Source organism: Moschus berezovskii, chromosome 17 (assembly GCF_049115385.1).
Source record: "Moschus berezovskii isolate FMDL1 chromosome 17, NW_MosBer_1.0, whole genome shotgun sequence".
NCBI lineage: Eukaryota > Metazoa > Chordata > Mammalia > Artiodactyla > Moschidae > Moschus > Moschus berezovskii.
The window spans coordinates 2,505,382-2,524,872 of NC_142476.1; the positions used below are offsets into that span (position 1 = coordinate 2,505,382).

At 38.9% G+C, this 19,491-nt stretch overlaps 1 protein-coding gene across 1 annotated transcript; it reads right to left on the bottom strand.

The window, feature by feature from the left end:
- Positions 1-5,557: 5,557 nt before the first annotated feature.
- On the bottom strand, positions 5,558-6,481 carry LOC129551149 (olfactory receptor 4P4-like). The gene has a single exon (XM_055418873.2). It carries the CDS (start codon positions 6,479-6,481, stop codon positions 5,558-5,560), a length of 924 nt encoding a protein of 307 aa, XP_055274848.2.
- Between the last annotated feature and the right edge of the window lie 13,010 nt (positions 6,482-19,491).

Sequence of the window (19,491 nt, forward strand, 5' to 3'; positions counted from 1 at the left end):
ATTAATCTTCTAAATAAATGCCAAGAATATATAATAGGGAAAAATACAGTTTCTTCAGCATTCTCTCTCTGATATATCATGGGATTTATGTTAATGGTTTAGTCTTTCTAAAATATTATTAATGAATACTGGTAATTTTGTATACAAGAGAATAATATATACATTCATATTAAAAGGAGAATACAGAGTCTTTGAATTTAATTACATAAATGTTTAATTACAGCTTAATTTGTCTCAGATTTATTATGGGAAATTTCAGGGGTACAAAGATATAGAAAGATAAATAATTTTTGCCTCCGTCAAACAGGGAATATGCAACTCACACACACACACACACACATAAACAACAACAACAAAAAAAACAACACAGTACTATGGGGTTTGGATTATTTTGTATGCAGTAAGTGTACAGCTGAAAACCAATAAAAGAAAAAAAAAAAAAAGCAAAAGGGAAATAATTCTGGTCTACATCAGTTCAGTTCAGTCACTTAGTTGTGTCTTACTCTTTGCGACCCCATGAACCGCAGCTTGCAGGCCTCCCTGTCCATCACCAACTCCCAGAGTCCAGCCAAACCCATGACCATCGAGTCAGTGATGCCATCCCACCATCTCATCCTCTGTCGTCCCCTTCTCCTCCTGTACTCAATCTTTCCCAGCATCATGGTCTTGTCAAATGAGTCAGTTCTTCAGATCAGGCGGCCAAATATTGGAGATTCAGCTTCAACATCAGTCCTTCAAATGAATAACAAGGACTGATCTCCTTTATAATGGACCGGTTGATCTCCTTGGAGTCCAAGGGACTCTCAAGAGCCTTCTCCAAAACCACACTTCAAAAGCATCAATTTTTCGGTGCTCAGCTTTCTTTACAGTCCTACTCTCACATCCATATATTACCAATGGGAAAACGATAACCTTGACTAGATGGAACTTTGTTGACAAAGTGATGTCTCTGCTTTTTAATATGCTGTCTAGAGTAGACATATCTTTTCTGGGTGTTAGTTCTAAAAGGTCTTCATAGAACCGTTCAACTTCAGCTTCTTCAGCATTACTGGTTGGGGCATAGGCTTGGATTACTGTAATATTGAATGGTTTGCCTTGGAAACGAACAGAAATCATTCTGTCATTTTTAGATTGCATCCAAGTACTGCATTTCGGACTCTTTTGTTGACCATGATGGCTACTCCATTTCTTCTAAGGGCTTCCTGCCCACAGTAGTAGATATAATGGTCATCTGAGTCAAATTCACCCATTCCAGTCCATTTTAGTTCACTGATTCCTAGAATGTCTATGTTCACTCTTGTCATCTCCTGTTTGACCACTTCCAATTTGCCTTGATTCATGGACCTAACATTTCATGTTCCTATGCAATATTGCTCTTTATAGCATCGGACCTTGCTTCTATCACCAGTCACATCCACAACTGGCTATTGGTTTTGCTTTGTCTCCGTCCCTTCATTCTTTCTGGAGTTAATTCTCCACTGATCTCCAGTAGCATACTGGGCACTTACTGACCTGGGGAGTTCCTCCTTCAGTATCCTATCATTGTGCCTTTTCATACTGTTCATGGGGTTCTAAAGGTGAGTATACTGAAGTAGTTTGCCATCCCCTTCTCCAGTGGACCACATTCGGCAGTGGTCCATGTGATCAGATCGACTAGGTTTCTCTGATTATGATTTTAGTATGTCTGCCCTCTGATGCCCAGTCGCAATACCTACCGTCTTATTTGGGTTTCTCTTACCTTGATCGTGGGATATCTCTTCACAACTACTCCAGGAAAAAGCAGCCGCTGCACCTTACCTTGGACAAGGGGTATCTCCTCAAGGATGCACCTCCGGACCTTGAACATGGGGTATCTCCTCTCGGCCTTCCTGCACCCGCTCAGTCACCCCCTCCTGATGTGGGGTAGCTCCTCTTGGCCGCTGCCCCTGTCCTCGGGCTTGTGGTAGCTCCTCTCGGCCGCCTCCCCTGGCCTTGGCCACACTTCTGCGAGTGGTCGGTTGTGCCAGAGCCAGCTTCCCTTGCAGCTGCGCGGCCAGAGCCAGCGTCTCAGATGACACCACCCTTATGGCAGAAAGTGAAGAGGAACTCAAAAGCCTCTTGATGAAAGTGAAAGAGGAGAGTGAAAGGGTTGGCTTGAAGCTCAACATTCGGAAAACAAAAATCATGGCATCTGGTCCCATCACTTCATGGGAAATAGATGGGGAAACAGTGGAAACTGTGTCAGACTTTATTTTTCTGGGCTCCAAAATCACTGTGGATGCTGATTGCATCAATGAAATTAAAAGACGCTTACTCCTTGGAAGGAAAGTTATGACCAACCTAGATAGTATATTAAAAAGCAGAGACATTACTTTGCCAACCAAGGTCCGTCTAGTCAAGGCTGTGGTTTTTCCAGTGGTCATGTGTGGATGTGAGTCTTGTACTGTGAAGAAGGCTGATCGCCGAAGGATTGATGCTTTTGAACTGTGGTGTTGGAGAAGACTCTTGAGAGTCCGTTGGACTGCAAGTAGATCCAACCAGTCCATTCTAAAGGAGATCAGTCTTGGGTGTTCTTTGGAAGGACTGATGCTAAAGCTGAAACTCCAGTACTTTGGCCACCTCATGCGACGAATTGACTCACTGGAAAAGACTCTGATGCTGGGAAGGATTGGAGGTGGAAGGAGAAGGGGACGATAGAGAATGAGATGGCTGGATGGTATCACCGTCTTGAAGGACATGAGTTTGGGTGAACTCCAGGAGTTGTTGATGGACAGGGAAGCCTGACATGCTGTGATTCATGGGGTCGCAAAGAATCGGACATGACTGAGAGCTGCACTGAAGTGAACTGAGAGTAGTCATAACTTTCCTTCCAAGGAGTAAGGAACTTTAAAATTTCATGGCTGCAATCACCATCTACAGTGATTTTGGAGCCCATAAAAATAAATTCAGTCACACTTTCCCCATCTATTTGCCATGAAGTGATGGGACTGGATGCTATGATGATAGTTTTCTGACTGTTGAACTTTAAGCCAACATTTTCACTCTCCTCTTTCACTTTCATCAGGAGGCCCTTCAGTTCTTCTTCATTTTCTGCTATAAGGGTGGTATCATCTGCACATCTGAGGTTATTGATATTTCTCCCAGGAATCTTAATTCCAGCTTGTGCTTCTTCCAGTCCAACGTTTCTCATGATGTACTATGCTGCTGCTACTGCTAAGTCGCTTGAGTCGTGTCCAACTTTGTGCGACCACAGAGACGGCGCCCAACCAGGCTCCTCCGTCCCTGGGATTCTCCAGGCAAGAACACTGGAGTGGGTTGCCATTTCCTTCTCTAATGGATGAAAGTGAAAAGTGAAAGTGAAGTTGCTCAATTGTGTCCTAATCTTTGCGACCCCATGGACTGCAGCCTACCAAGATCCTCCATCCATGGGATTTTCCAGGCAAGAGTACTGGAGAGGGTTGCCATTGCCTTATCCGGATGTACTCTGCATATAAGTTAAATAAGTAGGGTGACAATATACAGCCTTGACATACTCATTTTCCTATTTGGAAACAGTCTGTTGTTCCATGTCCAGTTCTAACTGTTGTTTCCTGACCTGCATACAGGTTTCTCAAGAGGCAGGTCAGGAGGTCTGGGATTCCCATCTCTTTCAGAATTTTCCACAGTTTATTGTGATCCACACAGTCAAAGGCTTTGGCATAGTCAATGAAGCAGAAATAGATGTTTTTCTGGAACTCTCTTGCTTTTTCGACAATCCAGCGGATGTTGGTAATTTGATCTCCAGTTCCTCTGCCTTTTCTAAAACTTGCTTGAACACCTGGAAGTTCGCGGTTCACGTATTGCTGAACCCTGGCTTAGAGAATTTTGAGCATGACTTTACTAGCGTGTGAGATGAGTGCAATTGTGCGGTAGTTTGAGCATTCTTTGACATTGCCTTTCTTTGTGATTGGAATGAAAACTCACCTTTTCCAGTCCTGTGGCCACTGCTGAGTTTTCCAAATTTGTTGGCATAATAAGTGCAGCACTTTCACATCATCATCTTTCAGGATTTGAAATAGCTCAACTGGAATTCCATCACCTCCACTAGCCTTGTTTGTAGTGATATCTCCTAAGGCCCACTTGACTTCACATTCCAGGATGTCTTGATCTAAGTGAGTTATCACACCATCATGATTATCTGGGTCATGAAGATCTTTCTTGTGCAGTTCTTCTGTGTATTCTTGCTGCCTCTTCTTAATATCTTCTGCTTCTGTTAGGTCCCTCTCATTTTTGTCTATTATTGGTCTATTTATGGATCTGCAAAATATTCCTGAATAAGAAAATAATTTAAAGGTGAATAATATTTAAGACATGGACCCTAAAATATAAGAGTAGAGGGATCCTAGTCAGAGAAAATGGTAGAAAAAAAGTTATAGATTGCCAGATTTTAGTGTAAGTTTAGAAAATGTAGAGGGGCCCAATGTAGCTGGATAAAAGCATCTAATGAGAGGGAATTGAGGGATTAATGATGAAAAAACAAGAAAGTACCTCCTATGAGTTTATTGTCACCAAATCCCAGGCAAATCACCTAGTGTGAGTTTCTTATAGCCATACCCCAACCAAAATTTAACAGATTAATATTTCATTTTATGAAGCATAATATTATCTCATTTCATAGATTTTCATTTTCAAAAACAATATAATTAGAACAAATTGCCAAGACAAAGGCATAAAACCAAACAAACTGAGGCATCACCCAGGTTTCTTTGACCACACATTCTCTTCGTGACCCCATAATTTTTTTCAGTATGATGATTTATGAATTTAGATAGTTATACATAATTTTCTAATTCACGAGTGAGAAGGTTGAATTTTATTCCAAGGAAAATAGGTTCCTCAGCAAAATTATTGGTCAGGTCGGTCATACAATACGAGATGTGTTTTAGAAGGACAATTCTTGCATTCCTCCAAGTGCTCACATGAAAAACTAGTTGGATCCTTTAAAGTGCAGATTGTAGTCTGAATCACAGTAGCATGCTTCATTGGCTAACCTAATGCCAGGCATGAGAAGTGGACTATAAAGAAAGCTGAGTGCCAAAAATTGATGCGTTTAAACTGTGGTATTGGAGAAAACTTTTGAGAGTCTCTTGGAATTCAAGGAGATCCAACCTGTCCAACCTAAAGAAAATCAGTCCTGAATATTCATTGGAAGGATTGATGGTGAAGCTGAAACTCCAATACTTTGACCACCTGATGCGAAGAACTGACTCATTGGAAAAGACCCTGATGCTGGGAAAGACTGAAGGCAGGAGGAGAAGCGGACGACAGAGGATGAGATGGTTGGATGGCATCACCGACTTAGTGGGCAGGAGTTTGAGTAAATTCCGTGAGTTGGCAATAAACAGGGAAGCCTGGTGTGCTGCAGTCCTTGGGGTCGCAAAGAGTCAGACACGACTAAGCAACTGAACTGAATGCCAGATAACATTTACTTCAGTTCCTCAAAGAAAGGGGATATTTTTTCTTCTAATACCTCAAAGGACACAGGTCCTGGAGATGAGACGTGAATTCTAAACCATAATGAGTATCACCCTATTTACTTTCAATCTGAATGTGTCACTTTTGACCATACCTTCCTCATGGCGATTTTCATCTCCTTGTTTCTCAGTGTGTAGATGAGAGGGTTCAGCATGGGGGCAATCACAGTGTAAAACACAGAGATGTCCTTGTCCTTGTTCTCGCTCCCTGCAGGTAGAATGTAAGTATAGATACAGGGCACAAAGAATAAAACTACAACTGTTATGTGAGAACTGCATGTTGAGAGAGCTTTTTTTCGCCCTGCAGAAGAATGTGTTCTAAGGTTATATAGTATGAGTATGTAAGAAGCTACTAGAACAAGAAATATGACAACCACCACCATTCCTGAATTTGCAATCACTAAGATACTCACAACATGAATATCTTTGCACACCAGTTTCAAAAGAGGCTTCACATCACATAGGTAGTGATCTATCTGACTAGGACCACAAAAAGGTAACTTGAGTACCATGAGAAGTAAAGCAATAGAATGCCAAAAGCCCACAGCCCAGGCCAGGATGATCAACATGTTACACCTCTGTCTATTCATGATGACCATGTAGTGCAGGGGCTTGACGATGGCAACGTAACGATCAAAAGCCATGGACACCAAGATGAATATTTCCACACCCGCCAGCAAGTGGGCAGTGAAGAGTTGGGTCATACAGTTGTTATAGGAAATATTTTTTCTTTCTGCAGCTAAGTCTCTGATTAGCCTGGGGACCACCGTGGAGGTGTAGCTGACATCCATGAGGGAGAGGTGACAGAGAAAGTAGTACATTGGTTGTTGCATTAGATTGCTGCAGGTGATGGTGAGAGAGATGATAAAATTCCCCATTAAGACAGCCAAGTAACAGAGTAGGAACAAGAAGAAGAACAGTAACTCTGTTTTCTTATTTCCCCACAACCCTATGAAAACAAATTCTGTGACATTGTTTTGGGTTTCCATGAGGTCGGGTAGAGTCCAGAGGACACAACATAAATTCAGTTCATCTGAAACAATACAGAACATAATACATCTTTAATTACATATTTAAAGTTTTGGATTATTGTACATTGAGCAACGATGTATCTCACAGAAAATTTACTATAAGTAATCTATCATTTGATATTAAGAGCAGTATATTTCAAACAATATTTAATAAAATAATAATTATGTCTGGAACATAACAACCCAACCAAGAGGTGGTATTCTGATACTCATTTTATATTTGTAAAATAAAAGTAAGAGGTTTCAGTAATTTACACTACATCATTAAGATGTTAAGTTGCAATCAAACTAAGATGAGCCTGACTTTGATACCAGAGTATCATGCTGTTGGGAACTATGCAATAACATTCACTGACCACGGAAATTCCAGTTTTTGTCCATCTCTGTAAAAAATATAGTCATTCGCCATCCCAGCCTTTAGCCATCTATGTAATGACTATTTACATATTTAAGAAAATCTCTCCACTTCTCCATGTTCATGTAAATCACATACAAAGTCCCAGTTTCAGATGAACATTCTATACATTCAATGGAACTATTATTTTTTGAAAAATGCTTTTAGTCATAGCAGAGCATAGCTGTATTAGCTGAAAATATTTTCAGTGACTCTCCTTGTAGTCATGTGTGATAACGATTCAGAACACGGAGAGACTGGAAACAGAGAAGTTAATGCACAATGTGAACCATGTGAATATAGGAAGAAAGGTTATTGTTACATAAAAATTCACCTTAACCTTAATTTCAATAAATATATGTTTCAGAGGTTTTTGTTTTTGTTTTTGTTTTTTAACGTTGTGTGAACTCAACACAAAGAATGACCTATTTAGTTAAACACTTTTAGAACAGTGCCATATTTTTGATGTAGTAAACCAAGGAGAACAGAGTAAATATGTTGAAAAAGTCACCTTTTACCCCAAACCAAATGTTCTCCACAGTAAAATCATTGTTTGCATTAAATACTATTAATTGTAATGAGTTGTTGTTTAATGGCATCATTGAAGAACAATGTGACATGTTAGATAGACCCATCATCTAATTATACAGGCTCACAAGTCCTGTTTGATTTTTGTTGAGCACTAAACAGTTCACCCTCTCTAAGCCTTCTTCAACTGGTAAGTGAAATTAATACTGCTGGGTTTATTTTCCTTACAGAAAGTGAAATTCATACCTAGTCTATATTTATGTGGACGACTGCTTACATGATATAAACAAATTTAAAGACACTATTTTTATTAAAATTATAATAGAAATTATAGAAAAACTAGAAAACCAAAACTGTAGAAAATGCAACTCTTACCTTAGCATATTTTTTAAACAGCAGTACAAGCCTCGGCATCCCTTAATATTTGAATCAGTGCTGCACTACTTACAATGGTTGAGCAGAACTTTGGAAAATAGAGACTCATGGAAAATGTTCCTTTCGTGCAGGCCTTATTCTTCTTCTGGTCTTCCTTTAAACCAGAAAAAAAAAAAGACTCTGTTTTGTCCCTCCCTCTTCTTTCTCACTCTCTCTCCCTGCATCCAGCTCACACATATACCACCTTCACCCAAATACATATTTAGATACCAAGGGTTTGGGGAGTGAAGGAAGAATACTGAGTCCAACTTCTCACATACCTTTCAGTTAAAGTGTTTCTTCAAACTTTAAATTCTTAAAAACAAAAAAAAATCTATGAGGAATAGTTTGAAAAGATTAATCAAACTACAGTTTGAAAGAGAATAAAATCACTTAAATAAGCATACTAAGAAAAGGGATTTATAATTAAGGTCATGACAGTACATGGACAGTGTAAAAACCCATCAAGGGCAATTTGATAAAATTATTATCAACATTTTAAGTGTTTATCATATTAATAATAAATTTAAAAATCATGAAATTAACACATACGGTTTTCATTATTTTCTGTATTTAGAGTAAAGTGTTGAGATGCAAACAGAAAGTGCAAGTGTACTTTTCTCAGTCATGTCCGACTCTTTGCGAACCCATGGGTGGTAGCCCTCCATTCTCTGTCTGTGGAATTCTACAAGAAAGAATACTGGAGTGGGTTGCCATTTCTTTCTCCAGGACATCTTCCCAATCCAGGGATCAAAACCAGATCTCTTGTATTGAAGGCAAATTCTTTACCACCTGAGCTGCTAGGGAAGCCCAAATGTTGCGATACTATATACTAACTAATTAAATGATCTGGGCACAAAAAAAAAAAAAAAAAATTCATTTACTGACCATTTCACCTTTACCAACACCTAGTAAGGCATATAAAATTTCAATTACTATAATCAAAAATTACATAAAATTTTTCTAAATCCCAATTATTTTATAGAAATTAAATGTACATCTGTGTAACTAATCATAACACTGATTTCTGCAAGACTTTACGTTTGGTTGAAATGTCAGGTGATCTTCAGACTGTTTCTTTTTATTTCTCTGAGACTATACTTTGAAACAGCAGATAAATGTGGAATACATCTGACCCTCTAAGGAACTGTCCATCCAAAAGACTCTTTTAGGAAAGCATTGCTGTATATAACTTGAATTGAAGGCACACTGAAGGAAAGCAGGAAAAAAAAAATCCCACAGGCATTTTACAGCAGCTAGAGTGTATAAGGTTATAATTATAAAAATAAAGCTACTAATATTATGGGATATATGAGAGGTTTGAGGCTTCTTTCTTTAACTTAGTCTCTTGAGGATTATCATAGGAATGATTCAATATATTTATAATGTTATAGAAACCAATGAAATATTATGGATATTTATTTTTCTATCTCTCACTTCTCCTAAAATAATTTCCTCAAAAACTGAGTTTGCTGATGTTTAACAAGGTATATATAATACACATTTAATATATTTGAAATCTTTCTTATTTAATTGTATAAATATGGTAGTAGATAATCAGAACATGTATACTTCCCATATACACTTAACATTGCTATCAAAATTTGGAAATTATTTCTCATTGTTTATTTACTCCCACTTGAAATTTAGAAGCTATGAATAGAAATTTGTGTCAACAGGTGTAATCCAGTATCAGGTAATGTTAGATTGTTGAGGAGAAAGCAACAATCCGTTTTTCTTTCTTATTTTAGTTTTTTTTTTTTTTTTTCTTTCCCTTGTCCCTTTCCATCCCTTTGGCAAGAGACGAAGCAGGTTGTCAGTAGAAACTAAGGGACCAGGTGGAGTAAATTGTAGTCCTTAGTTCCTATTTCTTATTAAGCAGTTTTCATGGGTCATGCAGGATCCTTCTAAGGTTTTGTTTATTTTATAATATATTTTTCCTTTATAAACAGCTTATTTCCACTCTAGATACTCACTGTACTCTAATGTATTTAACTCTTTCATATTAGTTGTACTCTCCCCACACTGTCAGCATCTGAGAAATAATCTCTGACAGGGAGGCCTGGCTTGCTGTGATTCATGGGGTTGCAAAGAGTCGGACACGACTGAGCGACTGAAATGAACTAAAAATCACCTTAAATTGTGGTGTTTGACTCTGTCTTCTCTTTGCTTCTTGATATTGGGAAGCAATAAAAGTCCTTAAATGTATATTTGATTAAATAAGAAACACTCTTTGAAAGATCAATTAAAAACAGATAATATTTCAAAATAATGAAAAGGTGGAGAGAAAGAATAAGAGAAAAAAAAGAGACAAAATATTTAAACCAAGAATGAAATAATGTACAGCATTACAGAATCTACAGATATTAACAGGGTGGTAGAAAATATATTAAAAAAATTAATAAAGATATTGTAGTATCTAGCAGAAGATACAGAAAAGCAAAATTGTCCTATATCAGCTAAAGAAATTAAATTCATGGCTAAACTTCTTGCCAAATATAATTTCTGGTCCAATGAGTTTAATAATAATTTATCATGATCATGTGGAAATTATCTCAGGAATAAAAGACTTAAAATGCAACAGTTTAATTCACTATACTAGCACAATAAAGAGAAGAATCACAAGGTCATTTCAATAAATGCATGAAGTTAATTATAGTTAAAATTTTTCAATATATATATATTATTTAAAAATATTTCAGCAAATGAAAGTAAATTGCTTAACTGTATAAGACTTACAACTACCATCACTTAAAGTGGTGAATACTCTGTTTGGACCAATAAAAGACTGTCAACTCCTATTTCTGATTTAAATCCTAATTCTAGACATGGCACTAAGGTAAGAAAAAGAAACGTAAGACATACAAATTCAAATGGTAGGAGTAAAATTGTAGTAAATATACATATATACAGATAGAATGGTTATTTGGTAGAAAATGCTAAGTGTTCTGTGAAGAATCTAAAGTGGCACTAGTGGTAAAGAACCCACCTGCCAACGCAAGAGACACAAGACACAGGGGTTTGATCCCTGGATCAGGAAGATCTTCTAGAGGAATGCATGGCAATCCCCTCCAATATTCTTGCCTGGGGAATCCCCATGGACAAAGGAGACTGGTCAGCTACAGCCCAAGTGGTCTCAAAGAGTCAGACACAACTGAAGTGAGTTAACATGCATGCAATCAATTAGTTTAGCAAGTTCAAAAGATCTAATTTCAAGACAAAAAATTAAACACATTTCTATAATAGAAACAATTAAAAATTAAAATTAGGACCAACATCTATATAAGGTATTAATTAACAATATGAAACTTGAGAGATAAATGTATAGTAATATATACTTGTAGAACACTTAACCTGTATATCAAAATCAGAAAGTATTTCTTAGAAAAATTCAATGCATTAATAAGTAAAGAGATAAGCCATATAGGTGTATTATAAGACTTACTCTATTTTACCATTTTGCTTTTTTTAAATTTCAATGCAATCCCAATAAAATAAAACAGAATAATCAGAATAAATCTATAATCCCATTCTGAAATTTATGTAGAAATATGAAAGTTTAAAGAAACCTGGAATACTTTCAAAAATTTTTTTATGATCACAATAAAATCAACCACAGAAACAGAAACAAGAAGAAAAAAAAAAATTGTGGAGGCTAAACAACATGCTACTGAAAAAAATCAGTGGGCTACTGATGAAATCAAAAAGGAAACTAAAAATACCTTGAAACAAATGAAAATGAAAACACAACCATAAAAAACCTATGGGATGCAGCAAAAGTGACTCTTAGAGGGAAATTCATAGTAATACAGGTCTTCAAAACACAACAAAGTGAAAGTCGTTCAGTCGTGTCTGACTCTTTGCCACCCCATAGACTATACAGTCCATGGAATTCTCCAGGGCAGAATATTGGAGTGGGTAGCCTTTCCCTTCTCCACTGGATCTTCCCAACCCAGGGATCAAACCCAAGTCTCCCGCATTGCGGGCAGATTTTTTACTACCTGAGCCACAAGGGAAGCCCAAGAATACTGGAGTGGTTAGTTTATCCCTTCTCGGGCTGATCTTCCTGACCCAGGAATCGAACCGGGGTCTCCTGCATTGAAGGCAGATTTTTTACCCACTGAGCTATCAGGGAAGCCTTGATAAGTAACTCAAATAAACACTCTAATCTACCCCTTGAGAGGATTAGAAAAAGAACGTACAAAACCTAGAGTATGCAGAAGGAAGGAATAAATATCACATAGAAATCAATAAAATAGAGATACAAAATAATAGAAAAATATAAAACCAAGAGCAGTTTCATTGAAAAGATAAAATAGACAAACCTCTGGCCAAGGTCAAGAAGAAAATTGAGAGGATCCAAATAGACAAAATAAGAAATGAAAGATGAGAAATAACAACCAATACCACTGTAATGCAAAGTACATAAGTGAATACTAAGAATAATTATATGCCAGGAAATTGGACAAAGTAGAAGGAATGGACAAATTTCTAGAAATATATGACACACAAAAACAGAATCAAGGAAAAATAGATAAATTGAACACACCTATCACTAGAAGTGAAATAGACTGTTTAAAAAAAAGTGAAAAAAGAAAAACCTCCCTGCAAAAAAAATGTCCAGAGTCAGAAGGTTTCACTGGAAAATTTTACAAGACATAAAAATGTTACGGTCTTCTTGACAGACTGGAACCTGGGGACAAATTTGATGAAAATAAGGCAAAGAAAAAGAAGTAAGCAGGGGACCCAAGTCTCTAGTAGAACAAGGGTGCTTTATTCATGGCTGCTGCTGCTGCTAAGACGCTTCAGTCGTGTCCGACTCTGAAACCCCATAGACAGCAGCCCACCAGGCTCCACCGTCCCTGGGATTCTCCAGGCAAGAACACTGGAGTGGGTTGCCATTTCCTTCTCCAATGCATGAAAGTGAGAAGTGAAAGTGAAGTCGCTCAGTCGTGTCTGCCTCTTAGCGACCCCGCGGACTGCAGCCTACCAGGCTTCCCCCTCCATGGGATTTTCCAGGCAAGACTACTGGAGAGGGGTGCCATTGCCTTCTCCGTTATTCGTGGCAGTGTATGCTTATATACTGTAATACAAGGAAGCATTAGGCAAAAAATAAAGTTAAGTAAAAACCACCAACACCAAAAACATAACAACAAGGACTAAGGGAATAGCAATAGCCATAGGGCCATAACAACAGTAATAACGGGAATAACAATCGTAACAGGGCCAGAAGACAATCATGTTTTGGAAACAGGAACATGACTAAGTAGTTTTACAGAAAGGTAAAAGGTTACTGAAAGGAATCTATGTATGCATTCTGCCTCATGACCTCAGTCCTGAGAACTGTGTGCAGCTCTGCTCGTTCCTGTTTTCCAGGGACTGATAAGGAACAGAGGGCCCTTGAGAAACAGAAAACAACATATCACTTCAGTTCAGTTCAGGTGAGTCACTCAGTCATGACCGACTCTTTGCAACCCCATGAATCACAGCACACCAGGCCTCCCTGTCCATCACCAACTTCCGAAGTACACTCAATTTCACCTTCATCGTATAGGTGATGCCATCCAGCCATCTCATTCTCTGTCGCCCCCTTCTCCTCCAGTGCCCAATCGCTTCCAGCATCACAGGCTTTTCCAGTGAGTCAACACTTCTCATGCGGTGGCCAAAGTACTGGAGTTTCAGCTTTAGCTTCAGTCCTTCCAATGAACACCCAGCACTGATCTCTTCTAGAATGGACTGGTTGGATCTCCTTGCAGTCCAAGGGACTCTCAAGAGTCTTCTCCAACACCACAGTTCAAAAGCATCAATTCTTCAGCAATCAGCTTTCTTCACAGTCCAACTCTCACATCCATACATGACCACCATAGCCTTGACTAGATGGACCTTGGTTGGCAAAGTAATGTCTCTGCTTTTTAATATACTATCTAGGTTAGCCATAACTTTCCTTCCAAGGAGTAAGCGTCTTTTAATTTCATGGCTGAAATAAGCATCTGCAGTGACTTTGGACCCCCCAAAAATAAAGTCGGACACAGTTTCCACTGTTTCCCTATCTATTTCCCATGAAGTGATGCAACCAGATGCCATGATCTTAGTTTTCTGAATGTTGAGCTTCAAGCCAACCTTTGCACTCTCTTCATTCACCTTCATCAAGAGGATTTTATTTCCTCTTCACTTTCTGCCATAAGGGTAGTGTTATCTGCATATCGGAGGTTATTGATATTCCTCCCGGCAATCTTGATTCCAGCTTGTGCTTCTTCCAGCCCAGCGTTCCTTATGATGTACTCTGCATATAAGTTAAATAAACAGGGTGACAATATACAACCTTGACGTACTCCTTTTCCTATTTGGAACCAGGCTGTTGTTCCATGTCCAGTTCTAACTGTTTCTTCCTGACCTGCATACAGGTTTCTCAAGAGGCAGGTCAGGTGGTCTGGGATTCCCATCGCTTTCACAATTTCCCACAGTTTATTGTGATTCACACAGTCAAAGTCTTTGGCATAGTCAATGAAGCAGAAATAGATGTTTTTCTGGATCTCTCTTGCTTTCTCCATGATCCAGCGGATGTTGGCAATTTGATCTCTGGTGCCTCTGCCTTTTCTTAAACCTGCTTGAACAACTGGAAGTTCACGGTTCACATATTGCTGAATCCTGGCTTGGAGAATTTTGAGTATGACTTTACTACCGTGTGAGATGAGTGCAATAGTGTGGTAGTTTGAGCAATTTTTGGCATTGCCTTTCTTTGGGATTGGAATGAAAACAACATACAGGATTCCTTAAAATTAAACGTTCCCTGAAACAAAAGAACTTAAGCTAATCCTTCTCAAACTCTTCCAAAAGATTGAAGAGGAAGGAACCCACTCAAAATCACTCTATGAAGCCATCATCACTCTGAAATCAAAATCAAACAAAAACAGTACCAAAAAGGAATTATAGCCCAGTATCTTTTATAAATACAGATGCAGAAATTCTCAACAAACTATTAGCAAGCCGAATTCAGTAATATGCATAAAGATCATACATCAAAACCAAGTTGGATTCATACAAGGCTCACAAGGATGGATCAATATACACAAATCAATTCATGTGATATACCACATTAAAAAAAGAAAAGAAAGACAGAAAGCATTCAGTTATGCCAGTAGATGAAAGGTATTTGATAAAACTAAAAATCCATGCATTATAAAAATGGTAAATTGGTATGTAGAAAACATATTAACATAATAAAAGCTATTTATGATTTTTTTGGGCTCCAAAATCACTGCAGATGCTGATTGCAGCCATGAAATTAAAAGACGATTACTCCTTGGAAGGAAAGTTATGACCAACATTGATAGTATATTAAAAAGCAGAGACATTACATTGCCAACCAAGGTCCGTCTAGTCAAGGCTATGGTTTTTCCCGTGGTCATGTATGGATGTGAGAGTTGGACTGTGAAGAAAGCTGATCGCCGAAGAATTGATGCTTTTAAACTGTGGTGTTGGAGAAGACTCTTGAGAGTCCCTTGTACTGCAAGTAGATCCAACCAGTCCATTCTAAAGGAGATCAGTCCTGGGTGTTCATTGGAAGGACTGATGCTAAAGCTGAAACTCCAATACTTTGGCCACCTCATGTGACGAGTTGACTCACTGGAAAAGACTCTGATGCTATGAAAGGTTGGGGGTGGGAGGAGAAGGGGACGACCAAGAATGAGATGGCTGGATGGCATCACCGACTCTGTGGACATGGATTTGAGTGAACTCCGGGAGTTGGTGATGGACAGGGAGGCCTGGCGTGCTGTGATTCATGGGGTCGCGGAGAGTCGGACACGACTGAGCAACTGAACTGAACTGAACTGAACTATGACACCCCACAGCAACATCGCACTCAATGTTGAAAAGCATTCTGCTAAAATCTGGAAGAATATAAAGATGCCCACTCTCATCACTTCTATTCAACATAGTTTTGGATACCCTAGCCATAATATATCAGACAAGAAAAAGAAATAAAACATATCCAAATTGGAAAAGAAGAGGTAAAATTATTATTACATGCCAGTAATTTAATAAATATATAGAAAACCTTAAAAACTCACAAAAGCTATTCAGTTCAGTTCAATTCAGTCACTCAGTTGTGTCCGACTCTTTGCGACCCCATGAATCACAGCACGCCAGGCCTCCCTGTACATCAACAACTTCCGGAGTTCACTCAAACTCACCTCCATAGAGTCGGTGATGCCATCCAGCCATCTCATTCTCTGTCGTCCCCTTCTCCTCCTGCCCCCATTCCTTCCCAGCATCAGAGTCTTTTCCAATGAGTCAACTCGTCACATGAGGTGGCCAAAGTAATGGAGTTTCAGCTTTAGCATCAGTCCTTCCAATGAACACCCAGGACTGATATCCTTTAGAATGGACTGGTTGGATCTCCTTGCAGTACAAGGGACTCTCGAGTCGTTTCCAACACCACAGTTCAAAAGCATTAAATCTTCTGCAATCAGCTTTCTTTAGAGTCCAATCCTCACATCCATGCGTGACCACGGGAAAAACCATAGCCTTGACTAGATGGGCCTTTGTTGCAAAGTAATGTCTCTGCTTTTTAATATGCTATCTAGGTTGGTCATAACTTTCCTTCCAAGGAGTAAGTGCCTTTTAATTTCATGGCTGCAATCAGCATCTGCAGTGATTTTGGAGCCTAGAAAATAAAGCCTGACACTGTTTGCACTGTTTCCCCATCTATTTCCCATCAAGTGATGGGACCAGATGCCATGATCTTTGTTTTCTGAATGTTGAGCTTCAAGCCAACCTTTGCACTCTCCTCTATCACTTTCATCAAGAGATTCTTTGAAGCAACGGATAAAGGAATAATCTCCAAAATATACAAGCAGCTCCTGCAGCTCAATTCCAGAAAAATAATTGACCCAATCAAAAAATGGGCCAAAGAACTAAACAGACATTTCTCCAAAGAAGACATAAAGATGGCTAACAAACACATGAAAAAGTGCTCAAAATCCCTCATAATCAGAGAGATGCAAATCAAAACCACAATGAGATACCATTTCACACCAGTCAGAATGGCTGCTATCCAAAAGTCCATATGCAATAAATGCTGGAGAGGATGTGCAGAGAAAGGAACCCTCTTACACTGTTGGTGGGAATGCAAACTAGGACAGCCACTATGGAGAACAGTGTGGAGATTCCTCAAAAACCTGGAAATGGAACTGCCATATGATCCAGCAATCGCACTCCTGGGCATACACACCGAGGAAACCAGAATTGAAAGAGACACATGTACTCCAATGTTCATTGCAGCACTGTTTATAATAGCCAGGACATGGAAGCAACCTAGATGTCCATCTGCAGACGAACGGATAAGAAAGTTTTGGTACATATACACAATGGAGTATTATTCAGCCATTAAAAAGAATACATTTGAATCAGTTCTAATGAGGTGGATGAAACTGGAGCCTATTGTACAGAATGAAGTAAGCCAGAAAGAAAAACACCAATACAGTATACTAACGCATATATATGGAATTTAGAAAGATGCAAATGACAACCCTGTATACGAGACAGCAAAAGAGACACAGATGTATAGAACAGTCTTTGGGACTCTGTGGGAGAGGGTGAGGGTGGGATGATTTGGGAGAATGGCATTGAAACATGTATGCTGTCATATGTGAAACGAATCACTAGTTCAGGGTCAATGCATGTTATAGGATGCTCGGGGCTGGCATGTGGGGATGACCCAGAGGGAGGATAAAGGGAGGAGGGAGGTGGGAAGGGAGTTCAGGAGGGGGAACTTATGTAAGCCCAGGGCGAATTCATGTCAATGTATGGCAAAACCAACCAATATAATATTGTAAAATAATTTGCCTCCAATAAAAAATAAATTAATTACTAAAAAAAAAAGAGAGATTCTTGAGTTCCTCTTCACTTTCTTCCATAAGGGTGGTGTCATCTGCATATCTAAGGTTATTGATTTTCACCCAGCAATCTTGATTCCCGCTTGTGCTTCTTCCAGTCGAGAGTTCCTCATGATGTACTCTGCACATAAGTTAAATAGGCAGGGAGGCAATATACAACCTTGACGTACTCCTATTCCTATTTCAAAACAGTCTGTTATTCCATGTCCAGATCTAACTGTTGCTTATTAACCTGCATACAGGTTTCTCAAGAGGCAGGTCAGGAGGTCTGGGATTCCCATCTCTTTCAGAATTTTCCACAGATTTTTGTGATACACAGTCAAAGGCTTTGGCATAGTCAAGGAAAGAGAAATCGATGGTTGTCTGGAACTCTCTTGCTTTTTCCATGATCCAGTAGATGTTGGCAATTTGATCTCTGGTTTCTCTGCCTTTTCTTAAACCAGCTTGAACATCTGGAAGTTAACGGTTCACGTATTGCTGAAGTCTGGTTAGAGAATTTTGAGCATGACTATACTAGCGTGTGACATGAGTGCAATTGTGTGGTAGTTTGAGCATTCTTTGGCATTGCCTTTCTTTGGAATTGGAATGAAGCCTGATCTTTTCCAGTCCTGTGGCCACTGCTGAGATTTCCATATTTGCTGGCATATTGAGTGAAGCACTTTCACAGCATCATTTTTCAGGATTTGAAATAGCTCAACTGGAATTCCATCACCTCCACTAGATTTCTTCATTGTGATGCTTTCTAAGGCCCACTTTACTTCACATTCCAAGATGTCTGGCTCTAAATGAGTGATCAAGCATCGTGATTATCTTGGTCATGAAGATCTTTTTTGTACAATTCTTCTGTGTATCCTTGCCACCTCTTCTTAGTATCTTCTGCTCCTGTTAGGTCCATACCATTTCTGTCCCTTATTGAGCCCATCTTTGCATGAAATATTCCCTAGGTATCTCCAATTTTCTTGAAAAAATCTCTTGTCTTTCCCAATCTATTGTTTTCCTCTATTTCTTTGCATTGATCGCTGAGGAAGGCGTTCTTATCTCTCCTTGCTACTTTTGGAATTCTGCATTCAGATGCTTATATGTTTCCCTTTCTCCTTTGTTTTTCGCTTCTCTTCTTTTCACAGCTATTTGTAATGCCTCCTAAGACAGCCATTTTCCTTTTCTGCATTTCTTTTCCATGGGGATGGTCTTGGTCACTGTCTCCTGTACAATGTCATGAACCTCCGTCCAGAGGCACTCTATCTATAAGATCTATCCCTTAAATCTATTTCTCACTTCCACTGTACAATCATAAGGGATTTGATTTAGATCATATCTGAACGGTCTAGTGGTTTTCCCTACTTTCTTCAATTTAAGTCTAAATTTGCAATAAGGAGTTCATGATCTGAGCCACAGTCAGCTCCTGGTCTTGTTTTTGCTAACTGTATAGAGCGTCTCCATATTTGGCTGCAAAGAATATAATCAATCTGATTTCAGTGTTGGCCATCTGGTGATGTCCATGTGTAGAGTCTTCTCTTGTGTTGTTGAAAGAGGATGTTTGCTATGACCAGTGCGTTCTCATGGCAAAACTCTTTTAGACTTTACCCTGCATCATTCCGTGCTCCAAGGCCAAATTTACCTGTTACTCCAGGTGTTTCTTGACTTCCTACTTTTGCATTCCAGTCCCCTATAATGAAAAAGACATCTTTTTTGGGTGTTAGCTCTAAAAGGTCTTGTAGGTCTTCATAGAACCG

Excerpts from the sequence above, each read along its gene's own strand:
- LOC129551149 (XM_055418873.2), bottom strand. The coding sequence starts at position 6,481 with ATGGAAACCCAAAACAATGTCACAGAATTTGTTTTCATAGGGTTGTGG.